Source organism: Sceloporus occidentalis, unplaced genomic scaffold, assembly GCF_023333645.1.
Source record: "Sceloporus occidentalis isolate IW3139 unplaced genomic scaffold, rSceOcc1.0.p SCAF_197, whole genome shotgun sequence".
In the NCBI taxonomy this organism is placed as follows: Eukaryota; Metazoa; Chordata; class Lepidosauria; order Squamata; family Phrynosomatidae; genus Sceloporus; species Sceloporus occidentalis.
Window position 1 is genome coordinate 491478 of NW_028317177.1, and position 25517 is coordinate 516994.

At 37.3% G+C, this 25517-nt stretch overlaps 1 protein-coding gene across 1 annotated transcript in view; it reads left to right on the forward strand.

Annotated features, from left to right (window-relative positions):
• Positions 1–14110: 14110 nt before the first annotated feature.
• The window catches only part of LOC149278227 (gamma-2-syntrophin-like), a 93635-nt gene continuing 82228 nt past the window's right edge, over positions 14111–25517 (forward strand). The window contains exons 1-4 of the mRNA XM_089502173.1: positions 14111–14261; positions 15136–15152; positions 15252–15389; positions 20308–20364. Coding sequence (XP_089358299.1) covers positions 14111–14261; positions 15136–15152; positions 15252–15389; positions 20308–20364 — 363 coding nt within the window. The remainder of the gene's footprint in view (positions 14262–15135; positions 15153–15251; positions 15390–20307; positions 20365–25517) is intronic.

The following is a 25517-nucleotide window of genomic DNA, read 5'->3' on the forward strand; positions in this document are numbered from 1 at the left end:
AAGTGTCTACCTGATGTGGCCCTGGTCAGTCCAGGCCTGCTAGTGTTGATGCTTCATACTGCACACTGAATTTGAGGGGTTGAAGCCACAAGCCTCCTGCAAATGTCCCCTTTAGCTAAAGTAATGGGAATCAGCTTTAGGTTGATCACTGGTTTTCTACACGTTGGATGGCTCCAGGTGACAAACCAAAGACACATCTTGCTTTTTGAGATTTGGGTAAATGGATCTGCTTGTAACCCCCTAAGCCTCTCTAGCAGCAGCAGTATCCCTTTCCGTAGGGGTAGGAAAAGCATATTGTCCTGCTTGTTCAAACATTTAAGGAGAGGACACATACAAACTCAAGAGGTTTTGAATTTAGCAACTTGCCTCCTTCTCCAGACCCAGTGATCCTGATATGCACATAACTGCAGACGTGGCACTCAAATGCTAAAATAATTGATGTGTTATGCTTCACTTTATGCTATACCCTTAAAGGCATGGGTTAAAGTTTATATGAACTTAGTACTGTTTATTAAATGATATCCAAAGTAAATAGTTTAAAAAACATAAACAAAATTGTATTACATTTCTTATATTCCATAACACCTTTTACTGTATCATGCTATTTTTGGTTTACAGGTATTATTAGCCTCATTAGCTTTCATTCTTTATTCAAAAGAATAAATAAGTAATTCGACAGCACTTAATTTTCAATAAAATTATGTTAAATAATAATACAAATACAAATAAACGTTTACAAAAAAAAATACACACAAAATATAACAAGGTAAAAAAATTCAGCAATAAAAATGACAATATAAACAAATAAAAGATGAAAAACCACTTTGCCACAAAACATATGCCTGCTCAGGAGGCGTTCAGAAAAAAAAACTTTCCTTATTCAGCTGTATGAAGCGTCTTATTGGTATTAATAGATGTATTAGCTTTCACTCTTAAAATACCGAAAAAACTATATTTACTTTTATGTCCACTACTATATTATCGTAGTGATTTAATTTATACAGTTATATTGGAGATATTTTCAATAAAAGTGCTTGATGAATTAGAGGTTTTACATTTTTTTAGTATTGTCTAAACTTTTCATACCATTTTGAAGACAGAAGAAACAAGTGAAGAGCAGGTAAACACCATAGCTTCATTTGTATGATACATGCTTGTTATTTCCTGTTAAATCTTACATATAGCATAGAACTGTTTGTCAACCTTTTTGGAGACCCAATTATGTTACACATTTATGAATATTCATGTAATCATTATTAGTATTCTTACTAATATTAATTTCAAACAACCTTCTATTTATAGTTGGGAACAGTTAATGATATTTGTCTCCTGAGATGTTAAATTGCGCTGTACAACTGAAACTAAACAAGAGGACCTTTTTGTAATTTATCTAAATATAAACATTAAACTTGTCCATTCAGATTTGTACAAATCAAGTTAACCAAATTTTGGAAATTCAACGATTCATACAAAGCCACAAAAATGAGGGCAGACCCCACCACGAAGCATACGAAAATGAAGTAAAAAACATTTTCAACAAAAATTTGCGGGTCCTTTCACTCACACTCTCATTCTCGTTCACACTTTCCCTCACACTCTCTAAATGTTTTCTTACCTTTTCTGCTGATCACTGCCAATTTGTATCTTTTTGTTCTTCATCTTTTATCTTCTATCTTTAAGACATTTTGGACAATACTTTGCTACCAGTTTGGAGAAGGCCCGTTTCTATTCTAACATGATTGTACCCCTGTGTACAAGGCAAGCTCCATAAAGACATGGTTCACTGAGTTTGGAGAACGTGTCTGGCTTCACAGAGCTCTGACCTCAACCCCATCGAACACCTTTGGGATGAACTGGAACAGAGATTGTGAGACAGGTGTTCTCACCCAACATCAGTGCCTGACCTCACAAATACTGGATGAATGTGACCAAATGATCAAATAAACCCTCCAAAATTTTGTGGAGACTTCCCAGAAGAGTGGAACCTGTTATAGCTGCAAAAGGGGTGCCAACTACATATTAATATCTATGTATTTAGAATGTGATGTTGTAAAAGTATATATATATATATATATATATATATATATATATGCACACACACACACACACAGTATCTTTCTAATCCCTCCTGTGTGTTCCTCGTGGCCCATAGCTTTTTCACTAAATGGCGATCCAATCACCTCCCGTGGCATGAAGCAATCAGGCACTGCGAGCCAAGAAGTGATGTCATTTCCAGATCTGCAATATCGGTGAGAGAAGGTGATTGTCGTGCGTTGCCGGACCTGATCATATTGCTGCTTTGAAGGACAAGTGAGAAGTTTGGACATGTAAAAATGTTGGGGCCCTGGAGCAAATGCTCTGTGTGCTACGCAGTTAATCTAGCCCTTGCTCCCCTGTTTGTTTAACTACAACGTTAGTGATTTTTGCCAGTTAAAGAACATTGTTCTAAGCAGCACAAACCGTGCTAGAAAGAAATATTAGAATTTATTTGAAATAATTTCTGCTCTAAAATATTTACACTTGTGTTTCATTCAGTGCCACAAACAACAAACATTAGAAACATTTTTAATGTATCACTCATTCTATAAATACTTAACATGCAAATGAATCAGAACTGAATGAAACAAATATAATTTATTCATACATAAGTAGTCCTTTGTTTTACATTGCATAATAATCTTATAGTAGTTGTTTGTGAATCTAAAAAACCCTAACACAGGGCTGAACTCTAACCTTATCTAAGGTTGTCACCATTTACTGCACAGGTTCTTGGACACTCTCCAAGAGTTTGTCTAGGGTGTGGTAAGTGGTGTAACATAGTAACATCAGTAATTGAGGTTGAAAAAAAACACAAATCCATTAACCATGCTTTTGATTAAAAAAAATGGAAAAACGCACACAAGTGATTTCAAATTGCACCCCCAAAAGACTTCTCACTGAATTAACAAGCTAAAGGTAATCAGGTCCATATAACTTTTTATATATAAAGTGTATTGTTTGCTGAAAATCACCTAGCCAATATTAAAAAGCATCTTTAAATATTGAATTTATTAGACTAAAGTATATGGGTAGTGTATCCCATGTCTTGTATTGTTCTTCCTGTAAATAACCCTTAAATTATTTTTTTTAAGTCTAAATGGATGAAATTTGCATTTCTCAACATTAAATTTCACCTGCCATTTAGCTGCCGGGGCTTTCAATTTGACCAAATCTCCTTGCCCCACAGCCTGCTCCCGCTGTGTCCTCCAAAAGAGAAGGGTAGTGCTAAGGGCTTTGGTCCTCCAAAACAGAAGGGTAGTGCTAAGGGCTGCAATTCCACAACAGGATAGCATCTGTTGCCATCCCTGATGCCTGGGTTTTCACTTTCATTGTGGGGAGCTGGAGATAGTGGCAGCAGGGTGGCACTAATAACAACAGAAGGGGAGAAGCTTTGGTCTGTGAAGCGAGCACCACCTCCTTTGGTGGTTGAGTGCATATGGGCGAATCCAGCAACTTAATGCGTTACATTTGACTAGCAGATTTGACCTTACAAATTTTCTGTCATCTACAAATATTTACACATCACTTTTAATACCCACTGCAAGGTCATTAATAAAACCATTAACAGTAGGAGTAGGATAGAACCCAGAGTAACCTCCTTACCACTTTTATCCAGTTGGAAAATTTAAGCCAATGCAATGTCTATGTCTTTTCTTTTGTTCAATTGCCTTTTATGAGAAACAGTATCAAATATCTTTGCGAAATCCAAATAAATCCCATCTACTGAAAGACCTTGATCTATATTTTTGCTCATCTCTTTATAGAATATAATTAAGTTAGTCTGACATGATCTGTCCTTCATAAAAACCATGTTGACTATTACTAATGAAGTTATTGGAAAAAAAGTGTTCCTGAATATTATCCCTTAACAAGCTTTCAAATAATTTCCCCACCACAGACACCACTGCTTTACGTCAGTCTTCTTTCACCATACCAGGCAAGAGAGACTCTGGAGATCAATTGAAATGGTCTAGCTATTTCTTGTCTAAGTTTCCAGAGTACCCTGGTATGAATACCATCTGGCCCTTGGGTTTTATGTGTTTTATTTGTATTTAGCAGTTTTATCAGTCTGTCCTGTGTTAGCTAATTGCATGACTGCCACGTGTTTTTGTAACATTGACTTGCAAACCTGTAGGCATTGGTTTTTAAGTGGTATAGACAGAGGTAAAACATATTTAAAATGTCTACCTTCTCTTGATCTTTTTTAACTTAATGTGCTTAGTGGGTTGAGGATTTTAAAAAATAATATAATAATTGAAGTAAAATAAGCCTAATACTACACATGCTTGGTGGCCTTCTGGATCAAGGTGTCAAATTCTGGATCTAGGGTAGTGAATTTGTGTCCCAACAAGGTTGTTTTTATTAATTGAAGCGATTGTAAGTATCATTATGAATTTATCATGATGTACTGTACATATCTCTTCAAATAGCCATGCTGGAAAATTTCAAGTTAACAAAAAGTCAAAGAAGGACTTCATGTTCTGCTAAAGAGAGAACATTAATAAAATAAGATGACATTGTCCTTCTAGATTCTGGTATGTATTAATGTTCAAATCTGATTATGTTTGTTATTAACTGGATTAATCACAGCACTCTTATTTAAATGTAATAAGTATGGCACTGGAACAAGATCAGGTATGCCAAGTAATGCAGGGCATGAATTAAAGTTGTTACAATCCCTATGTGTGGCTGTGATTTTTCTAAAGTTCAGGTAATATTATCAATCATGCAAGGGCAGTACATTGTAACCTTCAAAGCTTAAAAAAGAGATGTATATAGAATGGTATATAATGTTTTCTCATTCACTAGTAACAGACACTATATATTTATATTGAGTGGCAGATGAGCAAAGATAACATTCACTGAAAATTAGTTTATTGTGGAATACAACTGCCATTACCCATTATTATTACGATGAGGGTGATAGCTCCCAAAAGCAGGTGCGCCTGCAAAAAAGGATGAAATATTGGTAGATATTCTTTAGTGACTTAGAGTTTGTATTGTCACCTACAATGGATTTGTTTTAAAAGTATGGACAGGCATGGATCTATTAAATAATTGCGGGGTGAAAGCTTGTAAGAAAATTATTTAGTTTTTGTTACTTTTACTATTTGGCATCTATGTGGTAAAGATGTTTGTATACATACAGCATGTCCCTAGGTAAAGTGTAAGTTGCTTATAATGTTTTCCCTATAGCTAACTATAGAAAAAAATAAGAAAATTCCCATGGGAAAAAATGCATCTAGACCCCTGGCAATAAAAAGGCTCTTGGATGCTGATGTGCGTTTAATCTAATAGGTTTTATAAGAGGGGAGGAAAAAGAGGTGGACTACAGGAGACCAATTACTATTCTGCTATTACCACCATCTGTCAAAACTTATTTATAAACCAACTTCAAAACTACTACACAGACAGAAAAACATGTTTTAGCTTCTATTAATATATTAAATAATGGTAAATGTTGCCATTTAAAGATAAAACTAGAGCTGGACATTAGTTTTTTTACTTGACTAGTGCATAGTTGGCATCTGCAGTTTTGCCAATGATTTTTAGAACTAACACATTGATGAACGTTAAGCATGATCTACTACTAGGGATAAACATCTAGTGTTGGGTTTTTCACTTTGCCGTTAGTGACATTAGCTTGCAACAGTAGTACTTGCCAGTTAGTATTCAACCTACGTGGTCTTAATCATTAGAAAACAAGCACTAATGTCTTTTTTAATTACTTTATGCACAGTATGTCAGCAGCTAATTAGTTATGACTGATTCTGTCAATTTCATTGTATTTTCAAAGCACAACACAGCAACTCACAAAGAATAGCAATCGATCATTATTACAACCATTATTATTACACTTTATTTATAAAGCGCCAACAGATTCCGCAGCGCTGTACAAGATGAAAATTTTACAGATAACGACAAGTACAATACAGCAATTGACATACAGATACAGGAGGAATGGAGGGCCCTGTTCCCGCAGGAACTTACATTCTAGGTGGATAAGGGGTGAGAAACGGGAGGTGAGGACTGCGTGGTAATGAAAGATGATAATGTAGGGCGAGATAAGGGCTGTAAATGGGTGAGAGAGAAGTTGTGATGTTTATGTCAGTGGTAGGCTTCCCTACAACTAGTGCCACCAACTTAATGATTAAGTATCTTAACAGTTTGCTTGTACTATATCACATCATTTGTCATATTCACAACAAATATTTTTCAAATTCTCATTCACAAAAAACCCAAGTAGCAAATTAGTAACGCAAAGGAAAACATCATATCTACAATCTTGTGTAAAATGTGTATATAGTTACATATGTAATAGTTGTTTAAAGAGGGTCAGCTCTTCTATAAGACACACTCTCTATAGAATATTATTATTATCTTTTATTTATATAGCACCAACAATTTACGCAGCGCTTAATACAATACATATATTCAAGGGGTATGACAAGACGAGAATTGACAGACTAAGACAAACCGATACATTACCCTGCTTGCAAGCTTACAATCTTGAGGGAATGGGGTGAATATTCATTACCCTTGATAGTTTGCTGAAGATGAGAAAGTTTTTTTTTTTTTTATAACATATATTTTATTGAAAGTTTTTTCTTTTTTGTTGGAAAAATATAAACATGTTTGTATAAATGTACAGAGATAACGCAGTTACAGTATACAGATCGTACATTCGAAATAAGCAGGTTTGTTATAATCGATTGAAAACAACATATAACAGAAAAAAAAAAAAAAGAAAAAAAGGAAAAAAACCAGAAAACAAATCCGCACTCTTGTACCTTGCATTCACGTATAATCGAGCAATGTTAATGAAATACGTGAGTCAAAGGAGCTGAACGGTATTATGTGCGCTATGCAACCAAATATCCCACCTGGAGGAGAATGCGGTGGTCGTATTTTGGGCAGTCGATATTTTAAATTCGTGCCAACAATTAGAATTTATATCGTGAATAACTGTTTTAAGAGAAGGTATCAGGTTAGACTTCCAACGTTTAGTTATGTTATGCCTCGCTGAAATCAGTGCATGCAAAATGATAGTTTTATGAAAATAGGAATATTGGTCCACATTAACATTGAGTAGTGCAAGGGGGGCATCCAATATTACAGGAAACCTACAAAGGGTAGACAAAAATTTACCAAGTCTCCTCCAGAAGGCCAGTATTCTGGGGCACTGCCACCAGATGTGTAGAAACGAACCTATGTCTGAGCACCTCCAGCAGGTGTTTGGAGTTTGATTAAATAGCGCTAATCTTGACGGCGTAAAATACCAACGATATAATAGTTTTTTGGAAGTTTCCAGGTGACTAATACATTTAGATACTGAGGTTATGACCGAGTGCGCCGATTGCCACTGGTGTGCAGTGAAGTGAGTATGGAGATCAGTTTCCCATTTGAGTTTGTAGGGGTCAGGAAGATCTAAGTAAAGCTTAAGTAACAATGAATAGCACTTCGAGATGCCTTTGTGATGTCTACCTTGTTGTGTCAGCCATTTAAACAAATCAGAGTCAGTGTAAGTAGAGTGTATTGTGATTGATTGAAAAGCGTGGCGTATCTGTAGGTATTTGTAAAAGTCTTTGTTACAAATATGGAACTTGTCATGCAAGATTGCAAACGGGACCATAGTTCCACCTTCCCAAATGTCTGATATATGCTGTACGCCCAGGTTGATCCAACCTGATAAGGCCAGATCAGGGATCACTGCCTCTAAGATTTTTATAGGCAAAGATAGCGGGTTAACTTGAAATAAATTGTTGGGGATCACAAACTGGTACCATAATTGTGAAATTGCTCTCAAAGTAGGATGAGAATATGACAAAACGGGTTGGAACAGATAGGCAGCGCTAAAAACATCTCTCTATAGAATATTATTATTATCTTTTATTTATATAGCACCAACAATTTACGCAGCGCTTAATACAATACATATATTCAAGGGGTATGACAAGACGAGAATTGACAGACTAAGACAAACCGATACATTACCCTGCTTGCAAGCTTACAATCTTGAGGGAATGGGGTGAATATTCATTACCCTTGATAGTTTGCTGAAGATGAGAAAGTTTTTTTTTTTTTTATAACATATATTTTATTGAAAGTTTTTTCTTTTTTGTTGGAAAAATATAAACATGTTTGTATAAATGTACAGAGATAACGCAGTTACAGTATACAGATCGTACATTCGAAATAAGCAGGTTTGTTATAATCGATTGAAAACAACATATAACAGAAAAAAAAAAAAAAGAAAAAAAGGAAAAAAACCAGAAAACAAATCCGCACTCTTGTACCTTGCATTCACGTATAATCGAGCAATGTTAATGAAATACGTGAGTCAAAGGAGCTGAACGGTATTATGTGCGCTATGCAACCAAATATCCCACCTGGAGGAGAATGCGGTGGTCGTATTTTGGGCAGTCGATATTTTAAATTCGTGCCAACAATTAGAATTTATATCGTGAATAACTGTTTTAAGAGAAGGTATCAGGTTAGACTTCCAACGTTTAGTTATGTTATGCCTCGCTGAAATCAGTGCATGCAAAATGATAGTTTTATGAAAATAGGAATATTGGTCCACATTAACATTGAGTAGTGCAAGGGGGGCATCCAATATTACAGGAAACCTACAAAGGGTAGACAAAAATTTACCAAGTCTCCTCCAGAAGGCCAGTATTCTGGGGCACTGCCACCAGATGTGTAGAAACGAACCTATGTCTGAGCACCTCCAGCAGGTGTTTGGAGTTTGATTAAATAGCGCTAATCTTGACGGCGTAAAATACCAACGATATAATAGTTTTTTGGAAGTTTCCAGGTGACTAATACATTTAGATACTGAGGTTATGACCGAGTGCGCCGATTGCCACTGGTGTGCAGTGAAGTGAGTATGGAGATCAGTTTCCCATTTGAGTTTGTAGGGGTCAGGAAGATCTAAGTAAAGCTTAAGTAACAATGAATAGCACTTCGAGATGCCTTTGTGATGTCTACCTTGTTGTGTCAGCCATTTAAACAAATCAGAGTCAGTGTAAGTAGAGTGTATTGTGATTGATTGAAAAGCGTGGCGTATCTGTAGGTATTTGTAAAAGTCTTTGTTACAAATATGGAACTTGTCATGCAAGATTGCAAACGGGACCATAGTTCCACCTTCCCAAATGTCTGATATATGCTGTACGCCCAGGTTGATCCAACCTGATAAGGCCAGATCAGGGATCACTGCCTCTAAGATTTTTATAGGCAAAGATAGCGGGTTAACTTGAAATAAATTGTTGGGGATCACAAACTGGTACCATAATTGTGAAATTGCTCTCAAAGTAGGATGAGAATATGACAAAACGGGTTGGAACAGATAGGCAGCGCTAAAAACATCACTGAGTCCACAGGAGCCCAATTCCGTCAACTCCATCTCCACCCATAGCCTTGAGACGTCTCGGTTCCAGATATATTTAAGTTGAGCTAACAAGGTGGCCCTGTAGTACTGGAGAATAGAAGGGCAACTAATACCTCCGTTCCTCGGAGGTAGGTATAATATTTTTGCCCCAACCCTAGGTTTTTTTCTGATCCATATATATTGCATGATGATGCTTTGTAGTTTTTGGATGTAAGCTATCGGGAGAAAAATTGGAACAGTACGGAACAGATATAAGATCTTGGGAAGGATCAACATCTTAATAGCTGCTACTCTGCCTAACCAAGAAACGCCCAAAGAAGGTAGATTAGAAATTGTGTGTTTCATGTCTTTCAACAACACCGCATAGTTTGCGTCAAAAAGATGTGCGCTAGGGAACGTCAAATGCATACCCAAATAAGGGAGATAGGTGGATGTCCAGGTGAATGGAAATCTTGATTTAAGGATTTTAACTGTTTGAGGAGAAAGACCCATATTAAGGATTTGTGATTTAGTTTCGTTGATTTTATAATAAGAGACATCTCCAAATTTCTGTAAAACGTCAAGTATGGATGGGAGGGATGACAAGGGATCCCTACATGCTATAATGATATCATCAGCGAATAAGCCTATGCGATGGTCTTTCCCGCCTATCTGTAAACCTGATATAAAGGGGTCAGTTCGTATTGTCTCAGCTAAGGGCTCCATCACGAGAGCAAATATGAGGGGCGACAGGGGACACCCTTGACGAGTGCCATTTGAAATATTAAATCTACGCGATAAAAATCCTGAAGAATAAACTACAGCAGAAGGGTTGGAATATAGGGCTTGTATAGCTGAAAAAATTTTGTCTGTGAAGCCAAATTTTGTGAGGACCGACGACAGAAAACCCCAGTGCACCCTGTCAAACGCCTTCTCCGCATCCAAGGAGAGAAGCAGAGAAGGCATCCGACGAGTTTCAGCACAGTAAGTCAGGTTAATAAATCGTCGTGTCCCATCTACTGTTTGTCGGTCTTTAACGAAGCCAACCTGGTCATTATTAATTAAAGACGGAAGAATATCGTTGATCCTGTTAGCCAGGATTTTAGTATACAATTTTAAATCAACGTTCAGCAGAGATATCGGTCTAAAATTTTCGGGCCTGTTAGGGGGTTTACCTGGTTTAGGGAGTGTGATGATAATTGCATGTAACATCTCGGGGGGAATGATACCTGTATTAAAAATTTCGTTAAAGACTATGTGAAGTTGAGAAGATAAGATGTGGGAATATTTTTTATAGTATTCCCCTGTAAGTCCGTCTGGGCCCGGGGATTTATTTGGTTTCAAAGAGGAGATCGCCGATGTAATCTCCTCTCTTGTTATAGGCTGATTCAAAAGAAGTAAATTGTCATTGGTAAGGGAGGGGAGATGAATAGCTTTCAGAAAAGAAGAAATGGAGAGTGGTGTCGGTTGGGGGGTATTCGGGTCTAGATGGAGATTGTACAAGTCCCCATAATAATCTGCTAGTACGTTTGTGATCATTTGTGGATTTAGCACCTTCTTCCCCTGTTTATTGTAAAGAAATGGAATTTTAGTTTTTGCTATTCTTGTTTTAAAACGATTCGCTAATAATTTTCCAGCTTTATTACCCTGCCAGTAGAATTGGGTTCTCGTCCTATTAAGATAAAAGTCGAATTTAAAGTTTAAAAGTTGGTATAGTTGGAAACGTAATGATTTAAGTTCCTTAAGCAAAGTAGGGTCCCTGGATAATTTGTGTGTGTCTTCAATGAGTTTAATATTGTGCAAAATGTCTTGTGTCTTGGCTAATCTTCTTTTTTTTTGGGCCGAGGCCAATTTTATAAAAGTACCACGCAAGACAGCTTTATGGGCACACCAATTCGTAAGAGCATTAGTATCTGCAGGGGAGTTAAAATGAAAGAATTCAGTAAGGTCCCGTTCTATTGTAGAATTAGCAATTGGATCACCAAAAATAGAGTGGTTGAGTCTCCAGGGGGCAGTAGGCGGAGTGTTAAATTGTTCCCTAATGGAGATGGAGACAGGAGCGTGGTCCGACCACGATATAATTCCAATTGTGGAAGAGACAATTTTCTGGAGAAGCCATTTGTCTACCATTATAAGATCAATACGTGAGTATGTGTGATGTGGGTTAGAGAAAAACGTATAGTCCCTCTCATCAGCGTGAAGGGTTCGCCATGTATCATATAGGTCCTCTTTAAAGAGAATGTTATAAATGTCTGTGGTTTTATCCGAGGCGTCATGGGGATTTTTATCTAAGCAAGGGGAGAGGACCTTGTTAAAGTCCCCAGCCAATATAATCGCCCCATATCTATGTTTGTCAAGAGTAGTAAGGAGGTGAGAAAGAAATTTCCCCTGTCGCCTATTAGGAGCATAGAGTGATACAATAGAAAACTTTACATTATTAATGTCGCAGTTCAAAATTATGTATCGACCGTTAGCATCATAGGTTACATTAAACAAGTGAAACGCCACTGAGTTCCTAATAGCTATGAGGACTCCCCTTTTTTTTTTTGTATTAGGTGTAAAAAAGATATGAGGAAAATTCTTATGTTTAACCCTAAAGGTGTCGGAGTCGAGCAGGTGAGTCTCCTGTGCACAAATTACATCACACTGTAAATTGCGACATTCTTTCCAAAATAAATTTCGTTTAAAGGGGCTATTTAAACCTTTCACATTTAAAGTAGATAATTTAATCACCATCTTGATAAGTTATAGTATTTGGGTAAAGTAACGAACCCGCCCAACTCCAAAAAAAAAAGGAGTAGTATACCATTAGCGACAGTGATCATATAGAAAAATTGCGAACAAGTTGAGTGCAACAAAAACAGAAAACGGTTAACTATAGATAACAACAGTAGTGTTCTGTGAGAACATGCCAAACCTGTCAGGTTTACAGTGGCAAGTGAGGGGGTGGATATAAGTGAAAGGCATAAGAACATTAAGGCAGAGACAAAAATCAATTGCCCAACCCTGATTCAGTGTAGAAAGATATCACTAACCATACGCGGCTAAAGAATGTCCAGTCAGGAAGAAGCTGGAGCTACATTCAATGTAGTTTGGTGGGAGGGCCGGATGTGTTAGACGAGGTGTCCAGAAGATCCAAAATTGCGAGAAGTCGGCTAACAGGCGCATTTCTTGGAACTCCTTAGTGCTTAAGTAGGAGATCGGGATCGTGAGTGAGAGCGTCTGTGTCCATACGATGAATCCACGGAGGTCGATTTTCCGACCTTGGTCCATTCCTGGTGGAGAGGGGAAGGTCTCTTCTTCTGCGGAGATGTAGAAGTCTCTTGCATGGAGTCAGGGAACCATTTGTTAATAAGATGAAGTGCCGCATTGGGATTATGAAGTGCGTGAGTGACTCCATTCCTGGTTACCAGAAGTTTAACAGGGAATCCCCAACGATAAGGGATTCCCTTGTCTCTCAGAATTGCGGTGGACGTAGAAAACGCTCTTCGTCTATTCAAAGTAGCTGCTGACAAGTCAGCAAATAACGTTATTGTAGAGAAGCGGTCAGGTAAAGTAGGAGGATTTTTGGCTGCTTTTAACACATTCTCTTTGTAGTGAAAAAAATGAATTCTAGCTAGGACGTCCCTGGGTATGTCCTTGGAAAGATGAGAGGGCTTTGGAAGCCTCTGGACCCCGTCAAGAGTCATATCCCGCTGGTCTGCTTGAGGTGTGAGAATTGCAAAGTAAGCCATGAGAAAATCCCTGAGGTCAGAAGCTTGCACTGATTCCGGAATACCACGGAATCTGATATTATTACGTCTAGATCTATCTTCTAGGTCTGCCAATTTCAATTTGAGTTCAAATAGATCATCAGTCATTTCGTTTTGATTGTCGACGAGAGCGTTATGGGCGTCAGTAAATTCCCCCATCTTTTCTTCAAGATGTGCAGTCCGTTCCCCTATGTTGGTAACTTCTTTGGATAAGGTGCTAAGGGAGGACATAAAGTCTTGTTGTAGGGATTCCCGGAATTCTTGAAATAGAGAGCGAATAGTAGTTTCCATGGTAGGTGAGAGTTTAGAGTCTTCCACGAATGTGTTCGAAGCAGCGGCCTCTGAGGGTGTAGGAGAGGCTGCTGGGGTGGGTTTGGGAGGCATAGTTGAGCACGTAGAAGAATGAATAGGTGATAGCGGATTAGAATCACTGTGTGTAGCGTCCGTTGAAGAAAGAAAAGTAGATAGCGATGGGTTGCTGTCTTTTGGAGAATAAAACGTAGTTAGTTTAAGTGGAGTCTGTTTTTTTGATCGCCGGCTGGGCATAATGTGAGTTGATGCAGATGTGGAGGGAACGTAGTGATCCGTATCAGGACGCTTTCACATACCCTTCAGCAATCAAAGATATAAATGTGATCATATAGAGGCAGGTATCATGTAATACTGCTCACCAGTGATAGTAGGTAAATTTTGTAGTATAGTGGAAAAGAGCCTTCTTCTTTTTTTTTTTTTTTTTCTTTTTTTTTTCTTTTTCCTCTTTTTTAATTATTATACTTTGTCCTCCTTGTCCCTTTCCTCTTCCAAAATTCGGACACTAAAATGCCCAGTAACCAGGTAGCCCAGTGCTATTCTCAAAAAATTAAATGCGTGTGCAGTATAGCAGGGATTGGCGTGTGTCTCGGCCAGGAGCTCTCCCTCCCCGTAGCGTGTAAGGGCCGGTGACAAGAAAATGGCGGAGGGCTGGGGAGAAAACGCCCCTTACCCTGTCCGTTTCTCGCCGCGTGTCGGTGCTGGAGTGTCGTGTCAACTGCCGGAGCGACGGGATCCGTGTGGCCGCTGTCAGGATGCGATAGAGCTGTTCCTGTGCCGTGCAGCTGAAGGTGAGTAGGGAGCGAGGAGGTAAGATGGCGGCGGTTTCGCGCGGTTTTCTGCAGAGCCGCTTGGTTTTCTGTAGAAACAACAAAATCCGCGGCGCGAATCGCGTCCGGTACGGGCTCCAGGGATAACGGTAGCCCGGGACCCAGCTTGCCGGTGGTTTAACCGCGTATGAAGCCGGTTTGTGCCGAGAACGTCAGGGTTATTTGGAGAGGAGCTCAGCCGTGCATCCTCTCTCTTCAGCTGCAGGCCACGCCCCGAGAAAGTTTAAACTCTAGATATTCTACTTAATTGACAATTTAGCAATTTGTAAGGCTAAATTCATTGGGATTAGCCCTTTACTGAAATATACTAGTGTCAGCAGCTGGAATGTTTAGCTCTCCTGCAATGTCCTGGGCAGCTAAATACACTTTGTATAACTTTGTATAACTGTTAGCTATACCAACTTATCTCCCACCTGTTCTAAACACATTCCATGATTTTGCCCACTATAATTGGTCCCGTTTAAATAAGTTAATGTGGTCCACCATTATAAGCCTATATCAATTTTACCTCTTGTGTGTCTTCACTCTGACTTCCTTTAGTCTAAAACTGTCTTCTCATTACAAACTCGACAGACTATATTGACTCTTTATAACTAGTGATAGCAAAAATCTAAAGGCATTCACAGATGCTTAGATTATACGCTAAAAACTTAGGTTCATGGAAACAATACCAATCCATATTTTAGTTAGGGAATAGCGTATATAATCAGTAAACATTTAACCTATTGATTGTTTCCATAATTCCTACTATGGGATTATTAACTCTGTGTGACATCATTATAACTCAATAATTTGTTTAATACATGAATTATTTTAATCTTTATGATGCTATCAGATTTTGAAACAAAAATGGCAAGTTTTATCTAAAAAAAAAATATTACAGTATTTTTTTTAATGTTTTGCTGACAATATATAATATTAATCTTTTGTTCTTCTGTTTTGCTTCCACAGACTAAAACTGGTTTTGCAAAATTGTATAATGAAGGTTCAGAGAATGCTTATGATGTACGTATCCGACTTACTAAGGAAGCATTAACAATACAGAAACAAGACGTGATCTGTGTCACTGGAACCGACCACAGTGCAAATGTAAGTGCTTTACCAAATAAACCAATGCATTTCCATATAAACACATATTTTTTAACACATATTTTTTAAACACATATTTAGTAAAACACTTCGTTATGTTATCTGGAATTCTTATAATTATAATATATATGCTAATACATGCATTAACATAATACCTAAGTTTCGCCCATTGCCCCTCCTTACGAACCTCCTGTAAGCATATCTTATGAGAGCAAGGCCTAGCTTAGGGTCAGTGGCACCTGGGGCAGTATTTCTTCTGTGCCCTCCCCATAACTTACACGCATACAAATTAACACAGAGACTCACGCTAACTCCAATCATTCTAAAAGAAATGTTTGTTTTTAATTTGATCATAACTGCAATAAATCTATAATACAATAAAATACATGTTGTTTATAACAAGTAGCAGCTATATTACGTGGCAACGATTGCCATAGATTAGATTTTATAACATGTTTCTTTTCTTTTCTGTGATGGCATAATGCATAAGTACTCACAGAGGGTTAGGATTACTCACTGAGTGCTTCAATATACATTCATCTATAGTAGGTAGTAGGTATAGTAGAGTCATGGCGTTTAAGGTTGCCTGACTGCTGCATAGTTTCTAGAGCTTAGAATGAATGAAGTGCTATTAACCATATTGAATGTACAATAATGCATAACATTTTCCTAACTGCTGCATAGATAAAAATAACTATTACAAAGTATTAGGACATTGACAGTGTATATTACCATTCCTTATTGATCTAACGATGGAGAATTAAAGACCATTCATATAATTCATATTATTCGCTCAAGTTAATATGCTTGAGCGAATAATATGAAAGATATTCTACTTTTTCCCCCTCATGATTGTAAGCATTTTAACCTGGTTAACAATCATTTTAATTTCCTGTTCTTGAACTTCTGTTCTTGTCAAAAGAGATTGTCTAACATATTTGATTCTAAATATATTTTATGATATGTTTCAAGGTCACCTATTTGTAATAATCTCTGCTTATAATAACAAATGTTTAAAGGTAAAATTAAGAAAATATTTTAGTTTTTCATACCATTTTTCTTGATGTGTTTAGTCACAAGTATATCATTTTTAGTAATAAAAATAAATACTATGCAAATCAAAATATACCTTATCAGTTGATCTGAATTCAGGATATTTAGCAACTTCCTGTCGTTTACTAAATGTTTTGAGCAGATAAGCACAAATGAAAACATTCATAAATATTTTCAATGTATATATCTGCATATATCTAGTTTAATGCACAACGAGTTTAGTTTGCACATCCAGGAAAAATATATTAAGTTCTCAGAGGAGATGCCACAAAGAAAACGATTAGTTTATCAACCCCAAAATGGTGATCATAATTTACTCTAAAATAAAATATATTGATAAACTCCAGTGGAGATATGTTTTAAAATGGTTAGGAGCAATACAGTATGCAATCAGTCCAGAAATTATGTACTGGTAAAACTAATGGACGTTTCCATGGGAGGCGGCAGTACATCAAAGACATGAATGAGGTAGCGTCCTGTTATGGTCACCCCCATTGATTAAAACAACAGACACCATTTTCTATGAACGAAAATTGTCCGTGGTGCAGACCACATATTACAACAGCACTGCAACACTAAAATAAACATTTTTGTATTAAGATTTAAATTCTTAAAACGTGACATTAACCTTTTACTTGCCAAAACATAAACTTTTATGACACCAAGTACATCAACCACCATTGTTAACATTTCTTATACACCAACAACCAAAAGATACCAAGGATAACCAATTATAACCAACTTAATTAATGGCTGCACCCCTGCTGGAACTGTGGTCTTTTCCAGCGCAGTAGCCACATGACTACCTGAATCACGAGGGCAAGTGCCCCTGGAGTGTCCTGCACTTACTCCTCAGGCTCTGTGCACCACGAGTAACCATACCTATAGCTAACTCCTGCAACGTACCAACCTCAGACCTCCTCTGGACCTAGTTAAGTCCTGCGAGATCTGGCCCTTGCATGCCAAACTTCACAAACTCTACCCCCTCATAATTCCTTCTTTTGCCCTGAAGGCAAGGTCATATCTCCTCCTATGCAGCTCCAGGGAGCCTTTTGATTATATATGTATTCAGCAGACTTTTGTTTCACCCTAGAAACTGGAAGGTATTCTAATCATGATGCTATGGAAGCATTTTAAAACAAATCTTAAGAAGATATTTTCCAACAGACTGCCAAACACTTGTACATCATTTGTCTCACCAGAATTCAAAAATACACATTATCCAAAATAATTATTTGCAACAGCATATTTCCATCTATTGCTTACTAGTCAAGCAACAATAATTAATTAATAGTTGGCATAATATTTGAGTGTGAGAAGGTTTCTTTAGATTTTTTTAGAATGTGTTTTCTCTGTACCATCAGATCAAATAAATTGATAAATATTTCAATTTCTCTATTCATTAAAAAAGCAACAAATTTGTAATAATTGCATACCTAAAGTGTTATCTTTCTTCTATTTTAGAGATTGTATAAGATTATTTTGTACCTCGGATGTTCAAATTTAGCAATTAAATGTAAAACTGCTTTTTTTATAGCATGTTGCTTCTGGAAAACATATTTTCTCACTAAAGGCTACAAGGCAAATATCATTGGATCACGATAATATCATCATCTTTTTTAATTATATAATACAATTTTCCAAGGCTTTATGGAAAAAAGCATGGATAGAATAATACACTGTTGTGCAGCATGGTTATTTTTAAACTATTACTACTACTACTACTACTACTACTACAACTACTACTACTAATAATAATAATAATAATTAGTATGTGTGTTACTTCATTAATCCCCACCTTCTAATTTGTAAAGTGCTCAAATTGTGTTGTAAGCTTGGAGATGATTGCAAGTCATCCTTTGTGTTTGCACTGTATAACCCATCTAAATGAAGTGTGAGGTGGTGTTTAGTAAAGTAAACACAATCGAGCTTGAAGCAAGGAAATACATTTTGTTTTTTTGTCCAACCTTACTTAACATCATCCTGGCTTTTGTTTCTGCTCATTGCAAAACTTAAACATACTGGAAATTACCTCACTTTCAAAATGAAAGGTCTGATCAACCAAATCAACAAGGTATCCATGCTACTGTAAAAAACAGTGTCTTCAGCCACAGGTTCTGTATCATTTGTATCACCTGACATTTGCAACAATGTACGTAAACCAAATATTTTTTAGCTTAAAAGGCTAATCGCTTATTTGGGAATCCCGAGCCCACGCCGAGCTCTTCCTTTGTCCCACTACATTGCAAATAGAGGGACTACTCACACATACCTGAGAACTTGCAGTGTTTCACTAGGAGTCTGCTGGTGGAGGATGCCTCCCCAGTTCAAAAGTTCAAGTGAAACCATACTGACAGCAGTCCCCTGGCATGCATGAATTATAAATTATGATACCATGGGTAGCCCCCCCCACTATAACCCCCATAAGAAAACAATGCAAAACAAATTACAAAAAAATGGATGAGCATACATTTGTATAAATATATTTATTTCCCATGTTTTAAAATGAGCTCTGGACTACATCATGGCCCGCTGAAATATTGATGATGGGATACAATTCTTCTGCATACTCCCTGCCAATCCCTGGAATTCTAATAACAGCCCAATTTAAGCACGTAGTGACAAAACTCTGGAAATGGGTCACAGTTGCTAAACCACAACTGTATTAAAAAAATCCACGTTCAGCTGCATGCTAATTTTAGCCTATAAGCCCTGAAGGTTTTCTTTTAGTTTTGTTACATATTTCTATTGTTTTATGTTTTGTAATTGTACTTTTCTTTTCTGTTTGATGCAACCCAGTTCCCAAATGCTGAAATGCACTTGTCAGACATGTTTATTTGATTTTCACTTCAGTTATTTTCAGTTCAAAGACACAATGCTTGTATTGCTTTATAAAAAATAAAAAATACTATCACTATTAAGACTCGACTTGGTATGCAGTATTGTCCTAATGCTCCTTGTAGTGATAAAATAACAGCTTACTCTTTCAGATTCTGTTCAGCATTGCATTCTATTATTAAGCATGTGGAGAAAGAAAATATTAAATATATATTTACTGTAGATATACTTGATAAAAAACAATATAAATAATATGACCTGTTCAGAAAGACTGACTTTGGACAAGTTTCCCATTTGACTGTAAATAAATAAATTATGAACACTTAAAGAAAACTCTCAACTAAAAGTATCTGTTTTTGGTTAACTTAGTAAATATAGCCTAGAAAATAAGCAAATGGGGAAAAAATCAATACAAATATAATTTTTTGTTTTCTTCTTATATTTAAAGATAGCAAATGTAAACTAGCTTCACATGTTTCATGAGAAATGTACATTATGAGAAAAACAGATTAAAATTATCCACACACATCGAATGAGCTCTCCCACCAGGTTTCACTAATCTAATGCCAGCTAACAAGTTAAGCCTCCTTGTGAAAATTATATATACGAAGATAAAAAAATAAGTTGCAGAAAATTTAGATTTGCGGTATTAGTAGAATTTCAGTGATTTCTTATGCTGTTCTGCAGCGGTACTAATGTAAAGTTATTAAACACTCTAACTTTAGGCATAACTTTAGGCATAACTAAAATTTTCAAGGTATACTCTTTGCTGTATAATTTAAAACTATTAGTTAGTTTGAACTTTGTTTGTTTCAAATTGCTTCATTTTTCATTGCCTTTTTTAGATTAAAAAAATTTACCTGACACTTGTTTTACAGTAAATAACAATATACAGTATACATATGTCTTAGATGTGTATGTAATACAAGTAAATATACCAGACGAAAATGTGAATAGCTAGCAAAACAAAAAGAGTTACACATATAAATATTTACCTAAATTGTATTTTTTTTCCAATTTTTTAAAGCGCAGAACTGTTACACTTCACAGAGACCCCATTGGAGGACTGGGTTTAAGTATTAAGGTAGGTGCAATTATAATTCTAACATAAAATAAGACATTAGGAACACCTCTACTATTATAAAGAGGCTGTGCTAAGAATAATCCAAATTATGGTAATTCATTTTCCGGTTATGAAAAAGATATTAGACATTGCCAACCATCCCCTCTTTATAGGTAGCAAAATTGTACTGTGTATCTGAAAATAAAGTCATATGGGTTTTGTATATATACCGTATTGGCTCGAATATAGGCCGCACCCGAATATAGGCCGCACCCTAAAACTTAGGTGCTTTTTTAAAGAAACAAATTTCTGCCTCCCCCCAAGATATGCTGTCACTCTGTCCCGCAGGATGTGCCCCCCCGAGATATGCTGCCACTCTATCCCCGCCGAGATATGCTGCCACTCTGCCCCCAAGAGGTGCCCCCCCGAGATATGCTGCCACTCTACTCCCCCGAGATATGCTGCCACGATGTTCTTGAACAATCTCCCTTGGCGGGACTCCCCCCTGTGGGAAGTGCTGGCAGGGGAGGCTGTCTAAGCGTATCAGAGAATACGATGCAGGTCCTCTGCACCGCTGCGAGGGATCTGTATCCTAACCCTGCTGCCTGCCTGGCGCCCGGAACTGCGTGTCCCAGGCGTCGGACGCTAGACCCCGAATATAGGCCGCACCCCCACTTTAAAGACTTAAAGTGGGGGGAAAAAGTACGGCCTATATTCGGGCAAATACGGTATATATATATATATATATATATATATATATATACCGATCGCCATACCATTATGACCACTGACAGGTGAAGTGAATAACACTGATAACCTGGTAATCTTGTTATCATGGCACCTGTTAGTGGGTGGGATATATTAGGCAGCAAGTAAACATTGCATCCTCAAAGTTGGGTAAGTGTAATGATCTGAGAGACAAATACCTAATTGTGATGCTTGGACGACGAGGTCAGAGCATCTGCAGCTCTTGTGGGTTGTTTCCGGTCTGCAGTGGTCAGTACCTATCAAAAGCTGTCCAAGGAAGGAAAAGGAGTGAACTGGAAACAGGGTTATGGGCAGCCAAGGCTCATTGATGCACGTGGTGGGAACAGGCCCAAGTGATAAAATCCAACAGACAAGCTACTGTAGCTCAAATTGCTAAAAAAGTTCTGATAGAAAGGTGTCAGAACACACCGTGCTTCGCAGTTTGTTGCGTAGCCACAGACCAGTCAGGGTGCCCATCAATGTTCCCTCTAAGTTTTCTTAGGTGGTGTGCGCAGAAAATTTCTCTTGTGCAAAAATTTTCCCAGAGCCAAAATTTTATGCGCACAATATGCTTCTGCAAATGTTAAATTTAAATTGTTATTCTATATTTTTGGTATCGCTCGCTCATGGTTTATAACACTACATTTTAGTGTGATAATGTAGTATTAGTCACACAATAGTATTACTTACTGTTATATTTTTTTTAAAGGTGAAATTCTCACTGCATAAGTAAATTATGAGCGAATCACGAGAGGAGGCTCCAGGCCGCATAAAGGATAAAAAAAAAAAATTGGGGAAAACTGTTGTCCGCAGGGGCGTACCTAGAGTATTTGGCACCTGGGGCGGATCCTGTACGTGGGACCCCCACACACACACTTTAAAACTGCATAGCTTCTATCATTTGGCAAACATTGACAGGGGTACAGCATAACTGTTATCATTATTTATTAAGGCAGACATTGACGGTGGTACAGCATAACTGCTATGATTAGATACTGAGGCAAACATTGACGGTGGTACAGCATAACTGCTAACATTATATAGTGAGGCAAACATTGACAGTGGTACAGTGTAACACCTATCACTATATACAGAGGCACACATTGACCGTGGTACAACATAACACCTATCACTATACATTGAGCCAGACATTGACAATAATGCAGCATAACCCCCATCACTATATACTAAGCCAAACATTGATGTGGTGTAGGCCTACCACTTTAGTGTCTGGCCTAGAATATATATATATATATATATATATATGTACACTATATATATATATATATATATATATATATATATATATATAATTAACAGCAATCACACTCCTATCATGCCCAGGTTCTAGCATGTACTGGTTGCTTGGGCATGATAGGAGTGGGATTGCTGTTAGCAATCATATATATATTAATATTGTCATCGAATTTTTCTGTCCAATTTTGGTGTGTTACTTACTTTTAATAAAGGTGTGGTTAACATACCAAAATTGAACAAAAAAATATATAATTGCTAACAGCAATCCTATCATGCTCAGGCAGCCAGTACATGCTGGAACCTGAGCACGATAGTAATATGCCATGCCATGCTACCCCCCCCACACATTTACACATCCATGCTATCACACACACACTCATTCACAAACATTCAGTTTAAACTACAGCATAACACCCATCACTCTCACACACTTACTAATTCACTCTCACAGAATGTTTTCCTACCTGTCACTTTTCCTCCTCTTCGTTCTTCCTCTTCTGTGTCCTCTCCTTCCTTTGCAGTGGAGGCGGTGGGCGTGGCTTCAGTGCTGTGAGCCGGGATATGACATCAAATCCCGACGCCCAGCATCAGTTGCCACACTCATCGAAAGGGAGCAGGATCGGAGGTCTGCATTAACAGACCTCCAGCTCCCTTGATTTTTTTTAAAGACGGTTAGAGGGAGATCCTTCATCTCCCCAACCGAGCTTGCTCCTCTAGCGGCGGACATTACTGTCCGTCTCTGGAGGGGTGCCGTGCGCACAACCAGTAGTGTACCGAAGGGGGTGGGGGTGGTCAGCTACTGGTTGTGCGCACAATTTTTGTTTGTGTGCACTCCCTCTGCAAACTATGTGCGTGCGCACAAGCGCACAGCTTAGAGGGAACACTGGTGCCCATGCTGACCCCTTTCCACTGCCAAAAGCGCCTACAATGGGCACGTGAGCATAATAACAGGACCACAAAGCAATGGAAGAAGGAGGCCTGGTCTGAAGAATCATGTTTTCTTTTACATCATGTGAATGGCCAAGTGTGTGTGCGTTGCTTACCTGGAAAACACATGGCACCAGGATACATCCATGGAGGCCTCACCTCATAACTCACAGGTCTTAAAGGATCTGATGATAATGCCAGATACCACAGCACACCTTCAGAGGTCTAGTGGAGTCCATGCCTCGACAGTCAGGGCTGTTTTGGCAGGAAAAGAGGGACCTACACAATATTAGGGAGGTGGTCATAATATTATGGCTGATCGATGTGTATATATATATATATATATATATATATATATCCTTATTGTCTCAAACTTAATATTGTAACACTATCCAGACAGAGAAATTGAAGTGCCAGAAAAACTAGCTGCCCTACTTTTATACCACTAGCGGCAAAGGAAATATATATTAAAAAACACCCGTAGTGATAAAGACAGTGTTACACTATATAATGATGCTGAGTATTTAGTGGTAATAAAATGCTGCACTACATAATTGTTATATTCAAATATCTTGTGGGTGGAGAATTCAATTACAGGTTTGCAAAGTGTCCTGTGTACGATAATAATATTCCTGGGAATGGCTATTAGCTTCAGCTGAACTACATTCAATTTACTGAGGTTCATTATTTGCTACTTTAAAACCTCTACAACTGAATGTCACCAGAATATTTGGTTTTCATACCATTTGAATTTATTAGCATAAACCTTTAGTTTATGTGTGAAATAAATACCAGACTATTTTATGTCTCTTTTTTATTTCCTTGTCCAATCAAATCCAACGCTATTACTGTCTCAAGCAAAAAGAGTAACTGCAGCCCTCAAGGGTAAATGTATAATTCTATACACGGTTTCTTTTTCAAAAAGGTTTTATGAGAAGCACTTGCTTTTTCTAAATAGAACTGTCCCTTTGTTCTTTCACATAATCCCAATAATGGTTGTTGAGTTGTGACATTTGGATTCTTAGCACTTCTAAAAACTGTGAAGGGTTATCCAGTGCTTTAAGGTTTTTCCAGGTTATGTGGAAGCCGTGTGTATGTTTGGAGTCCATTCTAAGTAAAATCAATTTCCCTCTATTGAGTATTGCCATATTGGCATTCTCTAAAAAAGTGCCCCTTATAGGTATCCACATAATATGTTAGTTTAGTTAATTTAGTTAGTATTTTGTTAGGGCTTTTAGTTCCGCAAGAAATAGACCTAGTTCCGTATATTCACATTAGGAATTGATAAAATGTTCCTGCAAGGAATATATGTCTTTAATAACCAGACAGAACTTTTAGGATGTCTTTTGAGATGCTACCTCAGGCAAGACACAATCCAAAAAAAGCATGTATATAATACATATAAGGTAGTATATTTAGTCTAACCAATATCAACCGATGTATAAACATTCATGAATAACATAGGAAGGTCTCTCTTCCATGCATACATCTATCATGTACAGTAGGTTCCACCAACGTATGAACAACTTCTGTGGTTTTGTGTTATAAATGGTCAGAGGGACATTTATATATTTAAGTAAAGGCAAGATTTAAAGGGAGATCTAACAAGCCAGAGTCTTGCTTATAGCCTTGTTACATCTAAAATGTTTCCTGGCAGGACTTAGGTGTTCTCATTAGCACTTTTTATTTTTTTCATATTTACTTACCTATTTGTCTAACCTTGAATCCATTTCCTTGATTTGTTTCTGGATGAATTAGTAAAGATTTTTATGTCCCTAAATGTTCCAAAATGTTGCAATTTGTTTAATGGGATTTTGTTAAGACTACACCAATTTAACATGTACTATCAATACTATTTACTCTATAAAATGGCAAAAATAATTTGTTTTGTTTTTTCATGTAGATATCTTAGTAAAGGTGTTCCATTTCTACCCACGTTAGGAAACATCTCTTACAACTTCATTGGTTATTGAGTGTCAGTTTCTGTTGGCATCTTTGCTTTTGAGGGGGTCTTAGCATCCTTCTATAATCCTTCTATAAACCTTCTATGTGTCAACATAGCATGTAAAAACATGCCATACAATATTCTTGCACCTATATGATTTCTTCAGTGTCCAAAATCTTCACAAAATGTTTCATTATCAACCAAAAACAATTAGCTTTTTAGGCTGAAACAGTTTAACAGTTGTAACTTCATAATATAGTTGTAATATTATTGTGAATGCACAGTTGTTTTTATTATC